General features: G+C 38.7%; 1 protein-coding gene across 2 annotated transcripts in view; it reads left to right on the top strand.

The window, feature by feature from the left end:
* The first annotated feature begins 12,394 nt into the window (after positions 1-12,394).
* Positions 12,395-23,413, top strand: part of LOC149793918 (uncharacterized) — a 37,588-nt gene continuing 26,569 nt past the window's right edge. Inside the window, exons 1-5 of one of the 2 annotated variants that reach the window (XM_089966483.1) lie at positions 12,395-12,517; positions 13,144-13,249; positions 13,835-13,972; positions 14,353-14,502; positions 18,778-18,884. In XM_089966483.1, coding sequence (XP_089822609.1) covers positions 13,157-13,249; positions 13,835-13,972; positions 14,353-14,502; positions 18,778-18,884 — 488 coding nt within the window. In that variant the 5' untranslated portion in view covers positions 12,395-12,517; positions 13,144-13,156. Of the gene's footprint in view, positions 12,518-13,082; positions 13,250-13,834; positions 13,973-14,352; positions 14,503-18,777; positions 18,885-23,413 lie in introns of both variants that reach the window. The other variant, XM_089966484.1, reaches the window with a different exon arrangement.

The following is a 23,413-nucleotide window of genomic DNA, read 5'->3' as shown; positions in this document are numbered from 1 at the left end:
TCCCAATCGGTGAAATTTCATTCCGTGTCCTCTTTGACGGATTCCGCTCCTATCGAGTTTGAAATCAAAGGACAACCCGAAGGTTACATCGATCTGAATAGCAGTTACCTGTACTTGAAAGTCAAAGTAACCGAAGTGAACAGTGAACCTCTCATTAATACGTCCAGAGTAGCTCCCGTCAACAATTTCATGCATTCCGTGTTCAGTGGAGTGGACTTGTATTTGAATAAAAACTGGTCAGCATCAGCATGGATACTTACCCTTACCGAGCGTACCTGGAATATGTCTTGACGTATGCAAAAGAAGCCCAAAACACTCATCTGGATGCTTGCGTAGAATGGAAGCCTGACGCATTAGGTGCAAATTTCGACAGAAGTACAATTGATGTGTATGTTCAAAATTTATCGGGATTTATAGAACGAAGAAAGAAACTTGCACTAAGTCGTAGTTTAGAACTGATGGATCGTTTGCATTTTGACATGTGGTTACAAGAAAAGTATTTGCGGAACGGAGTGGATGTCCGCTTAAGACTGAATCTCAGCAGTACCGCTTTCCATCTGTTGTCTAATGCTAACAATTACAAAACTCTCATCCAAGAAGCCAGACTCTACGTACGACGCGTGGAAGTGTTACCTAAAGTGGGAAACGAAATCAGTCACACGTTGAGCAGAACGACCACCAAATATCCGATCCGACGAGTGGAAGTGAAAACCTTCACCATTCCCAGGGGACAGCGATCCATGATCGAAGATCATCTGTTCCAAGGACAGCTACCAAAACGTTTGATTATTGGTATGGTCGAGAATACAGCCTTCAACGGAGCTGCCGATAAAAATCCTTTCAACTTTCAACACTTTGGCGTGTCCATGATCGATGTCAGTCGCGATGGCAAGACCTTGTGTAACCGACCCTTTGAACCTAAGTTTGGTGACGAGAAGAATTACTTGAGATCGTACTTGTCTCTGTTCGAAGCCACCTGACAGTTAGGAACTAACATCAGTCACGGCATTACGTACGAAGATTATGCAGGAGGCTATGCTTTGTGGGCTTTTGATTTCACTCCAGATCAAGGCAGCGACGAGGGACATTTCCAGCCTATAAAGTCCGGGCAGATTCGAGTGGAAATTCAGTTTACAAACCGAGAGCCTGATGTAACAGTGAACGTCATCCTGTATGCAGAATTCGATAATACCATATAAATCAACAGTTTGAGAGAAGTCATTCTATTAAAAGCCATGGAAGACTGTTATCCCTCTTTACCTAGTGGAGAAACTTTGGACATGCAATGTGAGGAGACCATGGAAAGAGAACCTTAAGACAAAGACGAAGAAATTATTATGATGAAGTCCCGATGGCCACAACAAGAAGCACATTTAGTCTCCTGTTTTGCTACAGTCCTGGCAGAAAAAAATAAGAAATTGATCAAGGAAGATTGCTATGGATGTCACAATGATCATCCCAGTCAAATTCAACACTATAAATGTCTGATATTGAGTCGAAAGAAAAATTGAACGAGCATCTGGACGAAGCTTGGGGTCTCATCTCGAAAGAAGTCGTGTTGCATCAGTGGTATAAAGGCTTGCGTGAACATTCTTGTCCTCCATTAACGCCTCTGGAGATCCGTCGCATCGAAACTCTCGTGAACCAGGGTCCGACGCCGGAGCTAAACGCCTTTTACTTGTCAGACATTTTCCAAGAAAAATTCAGGATCGAATTGATCACTTATCATTACCTGTGAAAAAAAAAACCACACAAACATGGATACTTGGGAACTTTATTATCTTTTGAACCACAGTTCGTACACTGCTTCTTGGAATCCTGTCGTATGTGCTAAAGATGAACTCCCTCATCACAAACCTCAAGACCATCAAGCTTATATGATCAACACGGACGACAGTCATCTCCCAGGAACCCACTGGGTAGCCGTCTACTTTCCTCAAGAAGGATGCGTGGAATCTTTCGATTAGTATGGATTGCCTCCTTTGGAAGACGATATCATTGACTCTATGAGAAGAAATGCTCAGACAACACAATTCAATAATGTGAAATTACAAGGCACAGATTCCTTGGTGTGTGGACAGTACTGTGTGTAATTTCAGCATCATCGCAGTCTGGACTATTCTTTAGAACATTTAGTGACTCATTTTGATCCTCGTTCTTCTTCTAGAAACGATGTGAAAGTAGATCGATGGTTATGTGACCATTATCTTGGCATCCGTCCGTCTACGGGAGACGATGGCGTAGCTCCAAAGTAAGCTTTTGTCTATCCTTCTTTCTAGCTCTCTTTTCAGCTTGTTTTATTCTTCTCTCTTCCTCTGCGTTTTGAACTCCCTGCCTGACAGGTAGGCGCCAGCTGGAACGGTTGTTTGCACAGTTCTCCCAGTAGTTGACATTGATGTGTGCCGTCTTCATATCCTTCTTGCAAACGTATTTGTAGCGCAGATGTGGTCGTCCAGTTGGTCGTGTACCTTCTGCTAACTCCCCATATAACAGGTCCTTGGGAATGCGACCTGGGTCCATTCTTTTGACATGGCCAAGCCAGCAAAGGCGCCTCTCGCTGAGAATGGAGAACATGCTGTTCATGTTGGCGCGTTCTAGAACCTCTGTGTTGGGTACTTTGTCCTGCCACTGGATGTGCAGAATGCGCCGCAGACATCTCAGGTTGAAGCTGTTGAGTTTCCTCTCATGTCTTGCATAGGTGGTCCATGTTTCGCTGCTGTAGAGAAGTCAGCGGAGTACGCAGGCTTGGTAGACACGCAGTTTGGTCTTCTCTGTGAGGTTGGGGTTGTTCCAGACTCTCTGGTTAAGTCTGGCCGTCACTGCTGATGCCTTGGCTATCCTGCCGTGCACCTCAGAATCAATGGAGAGTGAGCTGGAGATGTTAGGCCCGAGGTATGTGAAGTTCTCGACAACTTTTAAGTTGTAGTCATCGATGGTGACAGAGGGAGGGGAGTCTGCGTCCTGCGCCATGACGTTCGTTTTCTTCAAACGGATGGTCAGTCCAAATTCCTTACAAGCTTGGGAGAAGCGGCATACCAGCTGATGCAGTCCATCTTCCATGTGTGATGTCAAGGCTGCATCTTCGGCGAAGAGCAATTCACGGATGAGTACCTCTGTGACTTTAGTGTTAGCACGGAGACGGGCGATGTTGAACAGCTTGCCGTCAGCCCAGGTATGGATGTACACTCCCTCGCTGCAGTCCTAGGATTTGCAAGCGCGCCAAGGCAACACAGGCGAAAGCCTTTCCAACGATGCTGAGAAGGGAGATGCCCCGATAGTTGTTGCAGTCGCTACGGTATCCTTTGGTTTTGTACAAAGTGACGATGTTGGCGTCACGCATGTCCTGTGGGATGTATCCCTGTTCCCAGCAAAGGCAGAGGAGTGTGTGTAGGGGCTGGAGCAGTGCTGGTTTTCTGCTCTTGAGGACTTCAGGTGGAATGCCGTCGCTTCAGGAGCCTTCCCACAGGCAAGGCAATCGATGGCTTTTCCGAGCTCTTCCAGGGTGGGCTGTGTGTCTAGCTCCTCCATGACAGGCAGGTCTGGAATGGCGTCCAGGGCAGTTCCAGTGACATTGTTTTGGGTTGCATATAGCTCGAGATAGTGCTCAACCCATCGCTGCAGTTGTGACCATTATGCTTATCTTTTGTCCCAAGCTAGGAAACGTAGTGTCCAGTAATGGCCTAATGACTTCCAACAGTGGAAATCACAATTTCATTCACAACGTTGTCAGCCCTGTCCAAAATAGAGTGTTAGTTCAAAAAAATGTTTGTTATTTGAAAAATTTTTTAATGTTAAGTTGAATAGTTATTGTTAAAATGTTAGTGTTAAGTGACTTTGAATAAAAATGTTGTGTTTTGAAGAAAAAATGTCTTTGTGGTTTGTCTGGCTATAGGTATCCTGATTCATGCTCTTTGACTTCTTACTATCCCTCCCATGACACTCATTGAACGCTCCGACTCGAAAACCGTGTAGGGATGTTTTCCTTCACATCCGCGCTTAGACTATAAAACTGGGGTAGTCTCCAGTCTGACCATTCATCATCATCATTTTACCAGGGAACGTCGACCGGTGGACATCGTGAGCAGTGCAAGGCAACCGACCACGTGCTATACGAAGCAGTATAGTGCAGCCTACTACCGCCGTGCCACTTGCCACAATAGATTTGACATGCTGAAAAATAGTGCATTGCAGCATAGGTAATTCAACATGGGGCACAAAGGGCATTGCAGCATGAAGTTACACTGGAAGACAGAACGACACAGAAAAGAAACTGGGGCGCTCGTTACTAGGAATTTTAGAGAAAAGGAGGGAGTGAGGAGTGGACTTAGCTGCGACACGTGGGCCGTGACCAACCTGCATCAAATAAGCAAAAAAAGGTGGCGCGACCATGCACACGGAGCCTGCAGCCCACGGAAACCTAACGACCCAGCCATTCTCAACCGTTCAACGTAACGGAAAGCCAGAAACTTGCGTATTAGCACAGTATCAACGCTGATGCCGGAAAATGTCGTAGCTGATAAAAAATTAGTGGAGACCAAACCGGACCTGGTGACGTTCCCGAATTCGATTTGAAAAGGTCGAGCAACGTGTTAAATTGCCTGGTTGAATGTTGGGTTCTCATTTAGGCTAGAGAACCAATTTGATAATATCTATTTCATAACTACCTAATTTGACTTATTTTGGTACCGCGGTCAAAATTTTCATACTCAATTTAAACTATGCGTGACTCAAACTGATATAAGTCGTTTAGACTTTACTGATTGGTTTTTATTTTACATTTCATGTACACTTTGTACACTAAATTCAAACTTGTGCGTCAAAATTTATTCAAAATTGATAATTTTTTTAATTTGGTTAATTGCAGAGGTGGCTTACACATTATTGGTATAGATCATTGTCCATTAGTAAAACTGGACTTAATTTGAAATAAGTACGGGCTAGCGTTTCGGGAAGTACACAACATCCATGGCTGGCTTGCCAAGTGCCTTTCCTCCTCTACCATGCCCGGACTACGTAAACCTGGCAAGATGTGGAACGATTTTCACTTGCCACACGACCAGGTGTCCTAATGTGACGTCATCGCAGCCGACCAATCGGAGCGTGCGTCACATACTGCTTGGGTTGACACCTGGGGCGATTCAATCCAACTTGACTAACATGAGTGCCTGCTTTCACTGTTCACACTCATGTAAGAGCCTTACATTTAGGTTGTTAAGAACATAAAGTTTCTACAATCTAACGGCTACAATGAAGAAGTACTCTGTGAGTACATAAATGCCTGGGGAATGTGGCACCATTCCTTCCCCCAGGAGTAATCAAAAAGGTGCCTGTGGCATCATTAAACAGAGGTACATGTCTATTGCAGACTCACACTTCTATAATGCAACGCAACAACAACAACAAAAGTCTGACCATCCATTGTCGACTCATCCTCCTACGAAGATGTGCTCCAGACTAGCTAAGCTAAACGAAGCCTACGTGAATTTGCATAGGGTCAGACACAGTCTGATACCGAAGCCTGAAGAGATAGAAAATGTTGGTTAGAATGTTAAAAGTCACTGAAGACCTGATAGAAGAGCTCTTCAGAGAAGAAATTAACAGGGAGAAAGAAGAATGGACAGAGAAGTACAGACTTCAGAAACAGCAGAGAGAGCAGCAAGAGCAACAACAGCAGCAGCAGCAGCAACCTGAACCTGACAGAGGCTTTGTCGACTGTCGTATCGATACCAAAGTGTTCTTCTTCTCTTTCCGAAGAAGCAGACCTTATCCTAGGAGAAAGCCTATCGTCAGAGGAGGTCGCAATCTTAGAACTTAAAAGATTGCCACAGCTTCAAGTTCACACACAAAAAGCATCCTTTTTCAGGGCTACCCCATACTCTAGAAAAGAAATAACAATCGATTGCCTATAATAAGTTAAAAAATAGAAGTGCGTGTATAAGCACATGAATTCTTTATCTTGCTTGGAAAGTGAGTTTGTGTGTGTGTATGTGTGTGTGTGTGTGTATAAGTATTTTCTTTAAGTGGCTTGTCAAAAGTTTTTAGAATAGTGATGGGTAGTATAAAAAGTGAGTGAGTGTTTCTTTTAGGTCAGCGCGTTGTTTGGTCATGATCTAGGTAATATAAGTTTTGTGTCTTAGGGGATGTCCGTGCTTTTGGTATAAATTGAAAACAGATCGGCAGTCTGGCTACCCTTGTTGATTGATCAACAGTAAAAAATGAGTAGCAGACTTGAAAAACTTTTAGAACTCCAGATGCACCTGGAATATGCCAGGCGCATACTGAATGAACTGGCCGCAGAGGCCATAGTCGAAGAGGGAAGGATAAAGAAGGAAGAGGAGGAGAGAAGACACAGGGAAGAGGAGGAAAAGAAGAAAGGAATCCTGCCTCACATAATAATGAGGCAAAAAAGTGAGGTGAAACCCTTGGTGAGGACATCACCTCAGCCAGTAGCTACACCACAGCCACAGGCACAACCTCTTCCACCACAGCCACAGCCACAACACTATCCACGAATTCAGCACAGACAGAGGGAAGTCTTCAGGGCCGCAGAGAGTGAAGACTGGGATTCTGAAGCCAATCATCCCCCTTCTGCGATTCCAGTCACAATGGTGAATTGGCAAGGAGACTGGAGTCGGAGATGCGTGTGCGGTGCCAGGCCAGGGAGGTGTCACCACTAACATATGCCTCTGGAGTTCGCGAAAAACAGCCCTTTTCAGGGCTAACCAAAACTATAGAAAAGATATAGTAATCAATTTGCCAATGTGTGAATGTGGAGTAGTGTAATTATAAACACTCACTCATTTTCCTGGTGTGATTGTATGTGATTATGTATGTGTGTGTGTGTGTGTGAGAGTGTGTAATTGTAAGCGATGGCGTAAGTATGTGTAGATAGCATATCTGGGTTTGATTTTGCTGCTGGCGTGTGAGGATAATATATTTTGGGTTTGATTTTGCTGCTTACGGTGTGTAGATAGTAGATTATGGTTACGTTTTTGCTGTCTCATTACGTTAATGTGGATAGTAGATAATATGAGAAGAGAAAAGTAGGGGATGTTTTCCTTCACGCCCGCGCTTTTTATATAAGAACCATAGCGTTCGTCGTTCGAGCCATTCTACAAAGAATAATAAAGAAGATGGCTTCGAACCACCTTGACAAAATGAAAAAATTGCAAGACGTTTTGGACAATTTGGGCATGATTGAGCAAATGTTAGTAAAACTGGACGAGGATCGCTATTCTTATAATCCCCATAGAATAAAGATGGAGATCAGCAACATCAAAAAGCTAAAGGAAATAATCAGTGATCTGCTGAAAGAAATAAAGGAGGAGAAGGAGGATGAAGAGGAAAGGATAAGGATGAGAGCTTGGAATTAAAAAAAAAATGAAAAGGAAGAAGAAAATGAGAAGAGGAAGAAAGAGGAGGAGGAGAAGCAGAAAGAGGAGAAAAAAAGAAAAAGGAGGAAGAAAGAAAAGAAAAAGAACAGAAAAAGTGTAGGAGAGAAAATAAGAAGCTGGTGGAGGAATAGAAGAAATTAGAAGAAGAAGAAGAAAACCAAAGGCCCTTTTCAGGGCCACTCCCATGCCTCGAAAAGAGATTCCCTTTCATGCCTACCTTTTTTTATTTTTTATTTTTTAAAAAAAATGTTCCATTTCCCTTGACACTATATAGCCCCTCCATGTTCAATTTCCCTTGACGCTCTTCAGTCCCATCCATGTTCAATTTCCCTTGACCCTCAACAGTCCCATTCCCAATGTTAAATTCCCCTAGACCCTACGGTACAAACTCTGTGCTCTCCATGTTAAATTTACATAGACCCTACGGTACAAAGACCCTATTTTAACATTAAAGTCCCCTAGACCCCCTATTATCCCGCTTCACTACTGCTGATATTTATTGTTTGAGGTAAAGGATGTGAATGAGAAAGTCTTTGTGTTGTGATCAGAATGGCCTCAGTTTTATCATCATTCATCTGCAGCTTGTTGCAAGTCATCCATGATTTCACATTAGAAATGCACCTCTCTACACCTTGGATGGTAGCATCAACTTCAGTTTGGTGGCTAGATTTGTATATTTGGGTGTCATCAGCGTACAATTGGTGAGACACTGGATGATGATCTATGACACTTGAGAGCAACTGAGTGTACAGAATGAAGAGAACAGGTCCAAGAACAGACCCTTGTGGAACACCACAACATAGATCAACTGAGTTGGAGTGTACTCCATTTGCAGATATAATTTGTGTCCTGTTGACCAAGTAGGACTTGAACCACAGTAAGGCTGTATCGTGAATGCCAAATACATGCTGGAGACGATGAAGTAATATATCATGATCTATTGTGTCAAATGCTGCAGACAAATCCCATGCTCATGTTAAATTTTCCTTGAGGCTAAACAGTCCTAGCAATATTCCCCATGTTAAATTCTCACTGTGCGTCTATAGTCCCACCGATGTTAAGTTTCCCACTATTACTGCTCACAATACTCAACTGTCTCAACTGATCACTGCCAGTATAGGAATTTGGTTTTATACCCAGAAGAAATCTGATAATTATATTGTGAGCTGTCTGCATTCTGTCTTTAATTTTCTGTGATATTAATGAGTACGATGAAGAACATGAATGCTCAAAATTGCATTGAATAACATCGCTTGCCACTAACAGTAACTTAGAGGGATGCAATGGATGCTGGTACCACGGATACAAGGGGAATTTAACATTATGTCTCGAGTTTGAAATATGGCACATATGATTAAAACACAACGTAATATTAGTCCATAGGTTTACAGATTGATGGTGCCTTCTTACTAGGGCGATGGTAATGTTAAAGGTTAAGATGAAATTTCCTTTTTTGCAACTTTATCGTTTTCATAAACATGACACACACTATAGGTATAAGGGTCATGACTAATAAAAATTAACATTAGTTTTCCCATTTTGCCTAACATTTATGATCTATTTTGAGTTCAAATAAGAAGCTATTGATTCATGTGAATGGTAATGTTAAAAATAGACCTTACTAACCAACATCAGACTGACTGACCAACATCCTGTCATCAACTGGCCATCACCCACATCTACTTCTCAAAACTCAGTTTTGACTAACCAACTCGCCGTTTGATTGACTAATCTACTGGCCACAACCCACATCTACAAACCAGTATGTAGTTTGATGACCAACACTACACTTAGTTCCGAATATGTCGATGAATTTGAGAGTATGTTCATGTGTAAAATATTTCTACATACGCTCTGTCAAAGATCTATGAAAAAGTTAAATGACACTGCTTTGGTTTCAGTATTTTCAGGGACGAAGAAATGAATGTATGTTTTTTTTTTTGGTTAAGAAATTCGGTCCATTTATAGTGTTCGCACTAACTTTAAACTTGTTTTAGAGGTAAAAGGAATACCCAAGCATACTTTTAAAACACATCACTGACACCAAAAACATATTTGTAACATCTGCAAAATAGATTAGTCATTGATGATCGATTCCATCTATTTTGGTGTGTCTACAATGTCCGAATTATTTCGACAGGAGGATGTTACGACAAGATCACGCCGAATACTGTCAGAGAGGAAAGAAAAAAGGATACTTTTATAGATTTTAGACAGACGAAAACGAGGAAGGCAACATGTAAATTGCTGCACTTCTTCACGTCAATCATGAATCAGATCCGTATGAAATCTCAAATAATCTAAGTGAGAGGCTTTAAATCCACTAGTAAATACGAATGTAGCAACGTTATAAGTATCATTCACCCAGGTTGCTCCCAATTGTTTATAAAATACTTGAACTTGCGATTTGTCGTTTGCACTTTTAGACAAACCCACACAATGAGCATTGTGATTGATAACCGTCTGTAAACACAACTTATTCTCATTTACTACTTTGTTATAGTAACACGTAACCCTATTGCCAGTCGTTGTAACATAAATCGATATTCTCTTAAGGACGATGAAGAAAAAGTAATTTTCCTTCCATCACCAATTTAACAACTTGGGTTTTGCCCGAACAACTTGGTCCAGAAACAAGGCTTTTAAAGGAATGGCAAATATAGTGTGCCTCCCAACCTTGATGACCTGTCCTTTTGTCGAATTGAGAACGCAGTATAAATTCATAAATATCTAATAGTTTGTTCAGCGAAAATCAACAAGAACTCAATATAGTTAAATTTTTATGATACAATACAAATATTTATAGTTCAAAACAGATCATGACTTGATTTTTGCACCGGCCATTTACATTGTTTAGTATCGACAGCGTCCATCTATTCCTTCCATGAGTCCCCTATAATCACTATACCCATCCAGTGGTAAATCTATTGATATAACGACCTAACTATACAAGCTTCTTGTTAAGTATGAACGGTAGTTAATGTGAGAAAACTTTCTTGTTCAAGCAGGGGGCAAGGAAATCATATATATCGTGTATCATCACATGTTTTACATAACCAGCTTTTCGTTCACGGAAAAAGGTTTCTGGCTGTTGTGTCTTTGCATAGTCTGGTGATATACCTTATATTTTCCAAAAGCTGCTCCTGAAACATGTATTAACTTACTTGCGAGGAATGTTGTGGAACATTGATGACAAAGGCCGTGAAATGGAGTGTCTTATGACAAAATCGCAGACTAGTTTTATTACATGTTGGCATAAATTTTCTGTTTCTGACTATGTTATAGTCTTCTTCATTCATACAAATACCAATTGCTATCTATATCTTGTCAAAAAGGATTCAGTTGCGCTTTGTGTTTCACTCGAATATGTATAAACTACAGATTCTCTCCTCATCAAAAGTATAAATGGAAAATATAGCCTGGACAGACCAAGGTCAAGAGGTAACAGCACTGAGACCATCTGGCATGTTCAAGGCAAGTCGTATCTTAATATTCTCATATATTTATTTTGATGCCACAACTGAAATACTGCACCAGGCCTTTCTGTACCAGAAGAGGACCTTCCAGACAGAGCTGGCCAGTAACCGAGAATCACAATCACAACATCCAAATAAAGCCATAGGAAACGTGTATTCTTTGATTTTGAATTCTAGATAAGGTTGTGGTGTCCAGAGCGGTTGGTGAGTATACGGATGACATCTATTGATGGGCACAGGAACTTCCTCGCTTTCTAGAGGAGAGAAGATCGTACTGGAAGAACTCTTGTCGCAAAACACAAACAGCATTCGACTTCACTGAACATGGAGTCAGCGGGTACATTTTACTGTTCCTGTGAGGCATTCAACATTGTTGGTGGAAGTCTTTGGTTACATTTATCTTTGTATCTTTGAGCTCTCTCCTTATTTCTTCCAAACGATAATATCCGTACGGTACCGTGTTGTGGTCAGCAACTCCAGCACTAGTTCTGGTAGCAAATCTGATGCACTGTTCCAAGGGTGACTGATTATTTGATGATTTAACAAACTTGCATTCATGTGAGGTTCGACCGTTTTCCCACTACTGTGTTTATCTTCAACTGATAGTGAATATTTATTAAAAAATACTTCAAATGTTTAGCACTTGTTTCAAACGATATTTTGATTTGAGTTCTATCATTTTTCCTTGGTAGAATTTTTATTTTCTCTTGTTTTCGTATTCGGAGTCGTAAAGTTAAGGTCCACCACTCAAAAAATCAAAATAGTTGTTCAGTATGTTCCCCGGTCCATGTTCCTAAACGTTCACCCTCCTTGTGTTGCTGATATCATGCAGGTCATTCAATGTACATACAACTATCGGTGTCAAAGTGAAAAAGGAGGTCTCCTAAAGATCGCAAATAAATGGACATTAACTATCACATAAGAATGAAAGATATTATTGCAAAATCGTTGGTGGAGGGTGGTGACAAGCTCCATTACCTCTTTGTAATTCACCAGGACAGTACTTTTAGGTATGAGTTTCTCGAGTTTGATAAATTTTCAATCGTTGTCGATGGGCTAGAAGTATTGATTTTGATCAACATTGGATGATGAGCTAGTTTTCCCCAAAACACCATTTAGCACATCCTTGGCAAACAATAGTCTTCTTAAGCTTTGATAGAAGAACCATGATAATTAATCCTCTTAGTCTGATAAAGTTTGATGAGACACCCGACAACATATCTCTTGCACAGTGTTTACTAGGTTTATCTTACGGTAGCTCGCTTATAGCGTCGGATAAAACTTGTTAAGATCCATCGCGCACGATGCATTAGGGAGTAGTGCCAAAACCAAATATGACTGAGGTTTTGTATATTCCTCGTGCAAAATATACTAATAGCATGAGCAAAAATAACAAGACTGTGCCTGCAAGTACATAAGCCATAAATTCGTCTGCAGGATTAAAATATTTAATTCAAGCGTCATATGCGAGCCATCGTAATAAAATGTGTGTATATGTATAGAGTGACCTAATTTGATATGTTATCACCGTGGACTACATACTGTTCATGCACTAGACATTGGGGACCAGCTGTTATCGACATGTGGAGCAAGCTGCAAGCAAATAGCAGAATCAAGGAAACCTTAAATTATTCTCTGATCTAAAAGGTAAGAGGACAGTCTAGTTTTCTTAAAAGAGAAATACAATCAATTGCGCACTACCTAACAAACCAGGACAATTACAATATGTTAGCTATAGTGGAGGGTGAAACGTCACGACCCTGAATAAATGTGTCTTTACGTTTAGAATAATGTACGGTTTCGAGTCCCTTATTTAGTATCATGTGCCAGTTATCATCGTAACAATGCTTAAGAGTCCGCATTAATATTTCTATCAAAATGTGTGATATCTAATGCAAATATTTTAGCAAGATGTCATTACAACTATATATATTCTCTATTTTAATAGAAAACATATTATTAATTTTTATACAAATTCATGTTTTCATTTCAATTCAATTCCATAACCTTTCTAAGCCCTCGGAGGTTGAAGGCATACTTTGCTTAGGTCCATTTATTTCGTATGCAAACGTTTCTAAAATATGAAAAACTAAATAAATACATGGTCAAAAACAAGGCAGGATACGTGATCTTAATTTAAAGAGCACACACGACAATAAAGTGGCACAACATTATCTGGGTACATTTATATATCTGTCTATTCTTTTTACAGGTTTCATTATACGATCTAATAGTTATATTTTGTGAGGAAAAGAGTGTGTATCTTGTTATAGGAAAGTTAACATCATGTCAGCGCCGGAGCCAAAAGAATTTTCCACGGGTGTGCCTGACTGGAGCACAGTTCACCAGCCTCTGGGAGAATTGTTCGAACCAATTACGGCAAGTATTCCAGATAACAGACACTGTTAATGTGGTTATTATCATTTTATACTAGTAGAGTAAGCTTCTATACCCTGTACATTTCTTGGATGGATGTAGTTGGTAGCAGTTACATAGGTCAGTTGGTACTTACATATAAAATTGTATTAGTAGATCTCTGTATCAGTGTTTCCTTATAGTTCTTCGATAACGTAAAGTTTCTGACATTCCCATAAAATGCCGCTATTATATGGAATATATCAATTCTTCTATCACAACACGATGTTGGTTTTCCTTAATAAATTTTTTCGTGATATTTGAAGACGTTTCGTACTTGCCCTGAATTCAATAAAGATGTTATTGTTACTCGTCATGTACTCTCCAAGATCCCTCTTGTATTAATTATGCGATGAAATTCTTTGTAAAAAATGTACTTGATTGTGTTAATAAATTGTTATCAGATATAGGTTAAAGACATTTTCCCCAGAAGATTGAGCAGATATCAACTGACATAGGCGCCTTACGCTATATAAGATGCTAAACTATATATTAGACATAATATAATGCTAAAACATTATGTATTGCATGAATATTGTTTGGTGCCAGAATGGAAAGGATTGGGCAAAGTTCATGTTGACTCCAGAGAAGATTGAGCAGTATTGGAAGGATGGGTACCTTCTAAATATCCCTGTCCTCACTCATGACCAGTGTGACAGAATTATAGAGGACTACAAGTATTTCATGGCAAGTAAAATTCAAAGTGTCGGAAATTTAATTTTTAAAATATAACTCCTCATTGTCAAGAACTTCAACACAAAATCAAAGGCAAAAGAGAGGAATAACTGTGTACTCTGTTGCTATTCGTTTTCTTTATTATCAAGTTTCGTTAATGTTCAATGAATACCATTATCGTCAACATTCTAAACACATCCCTAACGTAGGAAGGGATAGGATTTTTACTATTATAAAAGGTTCATAATTGTTTGTTGGGTAATTAAATTCGTTATGTGTATCAACCACGAAATTACCAGAAGCTAACACGGCATAAAAACAGAGTTAAGGGTAAATATAATATATAGTTTAAATTTTTCCACCTTATTTCAATTCCAAAATGTATATTTTAGGGTGGTTCAGAGAAGCATCCAGGTATGGAGATGCTATATGAGTATCATAGTAATCAAAGCAACGACAAAAACAATGTTCTTATGCATTGTCTGGGGCATTGGAGGCTCACTAGGATGTTCCATGATTTAGTCTTCCTTCCTCAGGTTCTGGTAGGTACTTTTAAAGTGATTTAAACAACCACTCTACATCGGAGAGCCCAGAACGTATCCGCAATATATTGCAGACGAAATATTTTATGCAAAAAGTAAACCTTCAACATAGAATAAGCATGAATAAAATTACAAAGGGTAGATATTACTAATATATTGCGAAATCTCTGTTAAATAGACGACGTGATCATACACACATGCGATTAAAATAGTTCCGATATCTGCAGTTATTAGTATGATATATGTCAAGTAAAATAGAAGAGATCCGTACATTTGAATATGAATTTAGCACATTTATAAATGTATATGAAATAGTGGAAGATGGCGACAGCAGAAATAAAAACAACTGCACTAAATCCGTTAGATGAATTGATAAAGCGGGAAACAGACACGTTAGAATGTTAAACGTATGTCAATCTGGTGGTTATGATAACTAAAGTTTGACTGTACCACCTTTTTTATCAGTTCAGAGACTTATGCAGTGTTACATGCATTTTGTAATCTTGAGAATGTGCAAAATGATGCAATATAAAAAGACCCGTTAGTATATGAAAGTAGACTGTCGTTTAAAATGCTTCCATTTACTGTAAACTGTATACGTTCGTTACTAGTATTTGTGAACCGCTCCAGTGGCCTAGTCATACCAAAGACTTACAAAAATGGCACTAACAGCTGCCTCGCTTGGCGCTCAGCATTAGGAGCTTAGTGTTAGGACTGGTCGGCCTGGTGTCATGTGACTAGGTGGGAGGTCATGCTTCATGGCTGCGATATGATGCCTCAGTGCTAGACATGACTGTAAACTGCCACATTGCAGACATCGTAGCGTTATGACTGAATTTTTTTTAAAGCTGCATTAAAAATCCAAATCACTCACACACACACACACAAACACACACACACACACACACACACACACACACACACACACACACACACACACGTATTTGTGAATTACCACTCCCAGATTGTTAAGTTCTATTCGTCATTCATTATATCTTGTTTAATCCAATCGTTTCCAGTTGAATTAGGTAACCACAACATCTTGATTGTATTGAAGATTGTTTCTAATTATTTAACTTCTGAAAACCATCGTTTCTGTACTATATGCAATATCATTAAAAACTTAGTAGATGCAAATTAATTATAATGGTGATGTTACTAACTCTTCATGGTATCGTTTCTTTCTTGTGAGAAGTCGCGCATTACGTTACGTGGATACCTTTACTATTTTTCGTCAACAATAGAGCTTTTGGGAATTGTAGAGGAACTGAAAAACAACGAATTTATTTCATTCGCCGCTGAAAGATTGCATTGAAGGAACATATTGCTTTTGACATAACACATAGCTTGTTATTTATTATTGGTGCGATTCAGTTGAATTTTCATAGTTATCACCGGAACTTAAAACTCTTTCACCTTCAACTTATATTAAAAATGGACATTTAAGACTTTGTGAAATACAATTTATATGACTTATAGACCATGATTTTTCAATCTTGTTTTCATTTTTGTCGTGCTCACATGCTAGATTGAAAGCTAACTCTGTATAATTGTACCAATGAAGTACTTTTATATAAGTGACATAATAAACCCACGTGACGAAAGGTTGAGATCATTTGATCAATGTAAAAGCAAACATTTTACCTACAGTTAGAAGAAAAAACATGAAATCAGCTACAACACTTAAACTAGTCGGTACTCCAAGTATAGACTTTACAGAAGATGACTATATATTACGAAACCTACAGGTGTCGGTGAAGATGACTTCCTAAAAATAAATTGGTTGCATATTTATTATTGGAATGGTCTGAAATTAGGCAAAACATAGCAAAAGAAAACAGTTTGAAAAAAATGATAAAATTCCATCAAATACAGAATTAGCAGAACACAAGGAGAAAGTTGAATCATTCAATATGAGCATTTAGAACAGCACTTTGAAATCTATTTCGCAGTAAGACTTATGATGCGGCAAGCAGATGCTCATTCAATAAGAACGATTGTAAAACCTGTGATAAAAGGCATCCAAAACACATATACATCTAAAACAGAAGCAGCCATTTCACGTTATTTAGAAAGTAACGTCTCGGAAACTTTAAGTTTCTTCTTTATGTTATATTGCCTTTGTGAAATTGATATGTTCAAATGTAATGAAACTGGCACTCAGCGACTTTAAAGTAATGCCAGAGTTAATAACAAGAGTTTAGAGATCTAATACCATTATAAATCAGGCAATAATATTTCATATCAATTTGTGAGCTATGAAATCGGAAAAAATATTGCCCAAACCATGCACACTCCCCAAAAATTGGATTTTCGTCTCTCCTATTCAAGATGTTTGATGTTTTTATCTGAGCAAGTTGAAAAGTATTTTGTGTATTCTCTCTACCTCAAATGCTCAAATTTGTTGTTGGAAATGTTTCTCAGAACAAATGATCTACCTTAAATATTTGCACTCTTTGACAATTTATCTAAAATTATTGTATATATTATCGCCTTTATTTAGTTTTCTCGTGCCAAGTGTATAATAGCAAGATATACATTACCGTACAAATATGATTGTATTGTTTGTTTTATGCATATGCTCGCATGTCAGGATAATCAGTCTGCCACTTGTCATCCAAGCAAATTACATAAATAATTTCAAATATAAACATTCTTTAGATTTATGCCAAATTTAGTCATTCTTATGTCAGACTCTACGTCTACTTCTTCGTATTGTAAATCACCTACAAGCTCTATAAATTCTGTATATTTATTCCTTTAATCGTTGTAAATTACTCCAGTACAATTTAGGAGATTGAATCCATTACATATTTAGCTGAATACAAAATGTTATATCTGCTAACGTCAAATTAATCTCCCATTGCTTTAATCATCTTGCTGTCAGGGTTGGTGCAGTTTATCTAATATCTATTTATTATTAAATGGAATATATTTTCATTATTAAAGTGCAACCTGTTTTCGTCATTATATTTACCTATTTTATTCTTCACTGAATGACATGTTTTTGTTATTAACAGTAATTTGTTCTCAGCATTGAAATGTACACTGTTTTTATTATTGAAATATAATCTGTTGTTGTCATTAAAGTTAATATAAATGTTATTAAATGTCATCTGTTTTTGTCATTAAATACAATGTTTTCATCATTAAAATGTAATTTTTTAATCATTAAATATAATCTGTTTTCATCATTAAATATAATCATGCTTATCACTAAATGTAACCTTTCTTAATCATTAAATATACCCTTCCGTTATCATCAAATGTGATCTGTTATCATTAAATATAATCTTTGAATCATTAAATATAGCCTTTATTTATCGATAAACGTAATCATTCTTCATCGCCTAATATAGTCGTTCTATATCATTTAATTGTAATCTTTTTCTTTTTTTTGAATATAATCGAACCTATAAGTGTGCATCTTTTATCATTAAATGTAATGTTTTCATCATTAAATGCCATCTGTTTTCGTCATTAAATGTAATTTTGTAATCATTAAATATAATCTGTTTTCATCATTAAATATAATCATGCTTATCACTAAATTGAACCTTTCTATATCAATAATTATAACCTTCCGTTATCATGAAATGTGATATGTTATCATCATTAAATACAATCATGTTTGTCACTAAATGTAACCTTTCTTAATCATTAAATATAAAATTCCTTTATCATTAAATGTTATCTGTTATCATCATTAAATATAATCTTTGAATCATTAAAAGAGACCTTTATTTATCCTTATATGAATGATTCTTCATCATCTAATATAGTCGTTCTATATCATTTAATTGTAATCTTTTCTTGTATTTAAATATAATCTTTGTATTATTAAATGTAAGCTGTTTGTATCGTTAAATCGAACCAATAAGTCTGCATCTTTTCTGAAGGAAAGTAAAATATTGTCCTTAACAATTAAAATCAACAAATTTCTTTTGTATTGTGACTTTTATTCTTCAATTTAACAAGCATTGACCACCTTTTTATCAAACTCCTTGAGATAAATAAATACACATGTAACTCTAGATAGTGACATTACTGCTTCCATCTTCAACTGACGAAGTATTTCCATCCCCTCTCCGAGAAATGCTGGATTCAATATAATAATTCTTGGTGCCATTTGTTATGATATGAAATTAATTTCAAATTATTTTTTTGTTATGTAATTTAAGTAAAAGGTCGGAAAAATTCTCGATCCAACACAATGAAGAACACAGTGAGTTTGTTTACATTAACGGCCTTGAGATATTTTACTCTCCCTTGCAGATGCATACTTCACAGCTTCTGAATCCCAATCGAGAACTGACAAAAGTACGTTTCTGGCATGACCAACTTTTTGCAAAGCCAGCGAGACATGGAGGTGTTGTGGCATGGTAAAGTTTTGTCTTGTCATGTACACTTTCAAACTTGCCACATACCTACAATTATTTTTGTTTGACATGAAAACATATGGGACATATTATATTTTACGTATCAAGATTCCTACACATGCTAAACGTATGAAATGTGAGGTACATGTCAAACATTTTATATAGGTTGTTCACACCTGGAACAAAGTATAAAAAGCAAGCTTGTACAAATCGAATGTCTCTCATGGTTATACGAATTAGATCAGAATTACTTATGACTAATATGTTAGTAGTGAAGGGGGACGCTTCAGCGTCAATGGGAATTAGCATTACAGACACCCCTGGGACTGTTTAGCGCCAATGGAAATTTAACATGGAGAAAAATCGTGGGACTGTTTAGCGTCAAGGGAAATTAACATGGGAAATAGATTTTGGGACTGTTGAGCGTCAAGGGGAATTGAACGTGGGAATATGGGACTGTATAGCGTCAAGGGAATTTAAACAGGGTGGGACTGTATAGCGTCAAGGGAATTTAAACAGGGTGGGACTGTATAGCGTCAAGGGAAATTTAACATGGGATTTTTTTAAAAAAAATAAAAAAATAAAATAAAAAAGGGGGTAGGCAATTAAAAGTCGATCTCTTTTCGAGAAATTGGAGTGGCCCTGAAAAGGGCCTTTGGGTTTCTTCTTCTTCTTCTAACTCCTTAACTTCTTTATCCATCCCCTTATTTTTTCTATCATTCCTTTCTTCTTCTTCTTTTCTGTTTCCGGTATCCAGTCCGGGTGACCCATGGCTCGGAACTTCTGTTGGATTTTCATCCAGTTAGCATTTAGTTTCTCTAGTTCTTCCTTTTTCTTTCTATTTTCTTCTTCTTTTCTTTCCTTTGACCACTTTTCTTTGATGTTCTTCACCTCTTCGGTCAGCACTTTCCTCATTACTTCTTCCGCTTTCTTAAGCTTGTCTAAGCCTCACTTCACAAAAGACCAATCTGTCCATTCTACAATGTCTTCTAAAACACACCTTACACTCGTCACATAAACTATGGCTTCTTTCAACTTCCCCACTTTCACATACGGTGGGTTAATGAAACCTCTGATTCTCTTCTCCTCATCCTCTATCATGTTTTTCACAATATCGATTGCTAAGTGGAGGCTGGTTACTTGTCTTGAGACGAAGTCTTTTGTCACTGCATGCCTCCATTCCTGTTCAAGCCTTTCTGCTACATTCAATCCATCCACCATCCAGTACCAACTTCCCATAAGGTTGTTATACAAAGCTGAAGCTGCTGGCATCTTCTTGTTTGCTTATTCCGTGGAATGGACTCCAATGGCAAACCTTGTTAGTTTTATAGCTAAAGCGCGGACGTGAAGGAAAACATCCCCTACTTTTCTCATTTCATATGATCTACTATACACATACGTGAAGCATCAATAAACAAACCCCTAATCTACTATTCACACACGCAAAGCATTAAAATTAAACCCAAATCTACTATCCACACAAACGTACGTGAGCGCCTACAAACACACACACACACACACACACACACACACACACACACAAGAAAAAAAGAGTCAGTGTTTATATTCACACTACCCTACATACACACATTGGCAAATCGATTCCTATTTCTTTTCTAGAGTATTGGGTAGCCCTGAAAAGGGCTGTTTGTTTTTGAACTCCATGGCACTTGGTTAATGATGGCACCTTCCAGGCCTGGCACCACACACACATCTTCTTCCCCAGTCTCTTTTCACTCTTTTTGGGGGGAGAGCAGAGGCGGGATAAGTGGCTTCAGAATCCAAATTTTCTGTCTCTGGGATTCTGAAATTTCCTCTCTCCTTTTCCTCCTCTTCTTTTTTTCTTCTTTCCTCCTCCTCCTCTTTCATCCTTCCCTCTTCGACAATGGCCTCTGCGGCCAGTTCATTTAGTATGCGCCTGGCATATCCCAGGTGCATCTGGAGTTCTAGAAGCTTTACAATTCTGGTATTCATTGTCTTGTTAACGAATGAACAGGGTAGCTAGACTGCCTAGCGATTTTCAATTTATACTAAAAGCGCGGACGTGAAGGAAAACATCCCCTAAAACAAAATTGATATTACCTAGATCATGACCAAACAATGCGCCGACCTAAAAGAAACACTCACTCACATTTTTATACTACCCATTACTAATTTAAAAATTTTCATTAATCACTTGAATATACTATCCACATACGCAAAGAAATCAAACCCCAAATCTACGCTCCCCACACGTCAAACAGGAAAAATAACAAACAAAACAAAACATGATCATAATCTACTATCCACACAAACGTACGTGAGCACTTGCAAACACACAACAAACGTACTTGAGCACTTACAAACACACAATCATATATAGAAACACATTCACTCACACTATAAAAAAGAGTCAGTGTTTATATTCACACTACACTACACACACACATTGGCAAATGGATTACTATTTCTTTTCTAGAGTATTGGGTAGCCCTGAAAAGGGCTGGTTTTTTTGTTTGCTATGGCAATCTTTTAGTTTCTAAGAATGTGATGTCCTCTGACGATAGACTTTCTTACGATAGGTCTGCTTCTTCGGAAAGAGAAGAAGAACTCTTTGGTGTCGATACGACAATCGACAAAGCCTCTGTCAGGTTCAGGTTGCTGCTACTGTTGCTGCTGTTGCCGCTGTTGCTGCTCTCTCTGCTGTTTCTGAAGTCTGTACTTGTATGTCCATTCTTCTTTCTCCCTGTTCACTTCTTCTCTGAAGAACTCTTCTATCAGGTCTTCAGTGACTTTTAGCATTCTCACATTCTCTATCTCTTCTGGCTTCGGTATCAGACTGTGTTTGACCCTATGCAAATTCACGTAGGCTTCGTTTAGCTTAGCTAGTTTGGAGCACATCTTCGTAGGAGGATGAGTCGACAATGGATGGTTAGACAGGAGGCTACCCCGGCTTTAAAGTCAAAGCGCGGACGTGAAGGAAAACATCCCTACACGGTTTTCGAGCCGGAACGTTCAATGAGTGCCATGAGAGGGATAGTAAGAAGTCAAAGAGCATGAATCAAAATTCTTATAGCCAAACAAAAAACCAAGGCATTTTTTCAAAACAGCATTTTTTATTCAAAATCACTTAACACTAACAAACAACTCTAACATTTTTAACAATAATCCAACAATATAACATCAAACATTTTGTTTCAAATGACAAACATTTTTTTTCCAACTCACACATTATTTTGGACAAGGCTGACAACATTATGAATGAAATTGTGATTTCCACTGTTGGAAGTCATTAGGCCATTGATAGACACTACGTTTCCTAGATTGAGACAAAAGATAAGCATAATCGTCACAAAACCATTGATCTACGTTCACATCGTTTCTAGAAGAAGAACGAGGAACTAGGTAAAGAGGGATAACAGTCTTCCATGGCTTCTAATAATCTAGAATGACTTCTCTCAAACTGTTGATTTCTATGGTATTGTCAAATTCTGCATACAGGAGGATGTTCGCTGTGTGATCTGGAGGTGGATTTGCAAACTGAAGTTCCACACGAATCTGACCCGATTTTATAGGGTGGAAATGTCCCTCGTCGCTGCCTTGGTCTGGAGTTAAATCAAAACCCCACAAAGCATAGCCTCCTGCATAATCGTCGTACGAAATACCGTGACTGGTGTTGGTTCCTAACTGTCCCGTGGCTTCGTACAGGGACAAGTACGATCTCAAATAATTCTTCGCGACACCAAAGTTGGGCTCAAAGGGTCGGGTACACAAGGTCTTGCCGTCGCGACTGACTTCGATATTGGACACATTGTAATGTTGAAACTCAAAAGGATTTTGATCGTGGGTTCCGTTGAAAGCTGAATTCCTGACGATACCAGCAATCAAACGCTTGGGTAACTGTCCTTGGAACAGATGATCTTTGATCATAGATCGCTGTCCGGAGGAAATGGTGAACGTTTTGACTTCTACGCGTCGTATCGGATACTTGGCGGTCGTTCTGCTCAACGTCTGACTGACGTCGTTTCCCACTTTAGGTAACACTTCCACACGACGCACGTAAAGTCGGTCTTCTTGGATGATAGTTTTGTATTCATTGGCATGGGCCATCAAATGGAAAGCGGCACTGCTACGATTCAGTCTTAGACGGATATCCACCCCGTTCAGCAAATACTTTTCTTGTAATCACATGTCCAAATGCAAACGATCCATCAGTTCTAAACTTCGTCCTTGCAGAATTTTCTTACGACGGTCGTTAAACCCCACATTGTGAGGATTGTCATCTTCTGTCAGGACTGTGTCGCTAAACGTGGCTACACGTGCCGTGTCATGTTTCCATACCACGCAAGCATCCAGATGAGTATTCTTGGCTTCTTTTCCGTACGTCAAGAGATTTTCCAGGTAGGCACGATAAGGGTAAGTATCCATGCTGCTGCTGGCCAGTTTGTTATTCAAGTACAAGTCCACCCCGCTGAACAAAGAATGCATGAAATTGTTGACAGGGGCTACTCTAGCATCGCCTCCTGGATTGGTGTTGTCCGTTTTGATCACTT

Source organism: Sinohyriopsis cumingii, chromosome 8 (assembly GCF_028554795.1).
Source record: "Sinohyriopsis cumingii isolate HCF-2022 chromosome 8, ASM2855479v2, whole genome shotgun sequence".
NCBI lineage: Eukaryota > Metazoa > Mollusca > Bivalvia > Unionida > Unionidae > Sinohyriopsis > Sinohyriopsis cumingii.
The sequence above is the reverse complement of the archived record's forward strand: the minus strand, read 5'-3'. Positions and strand labels throughout refer to the sequence as shown.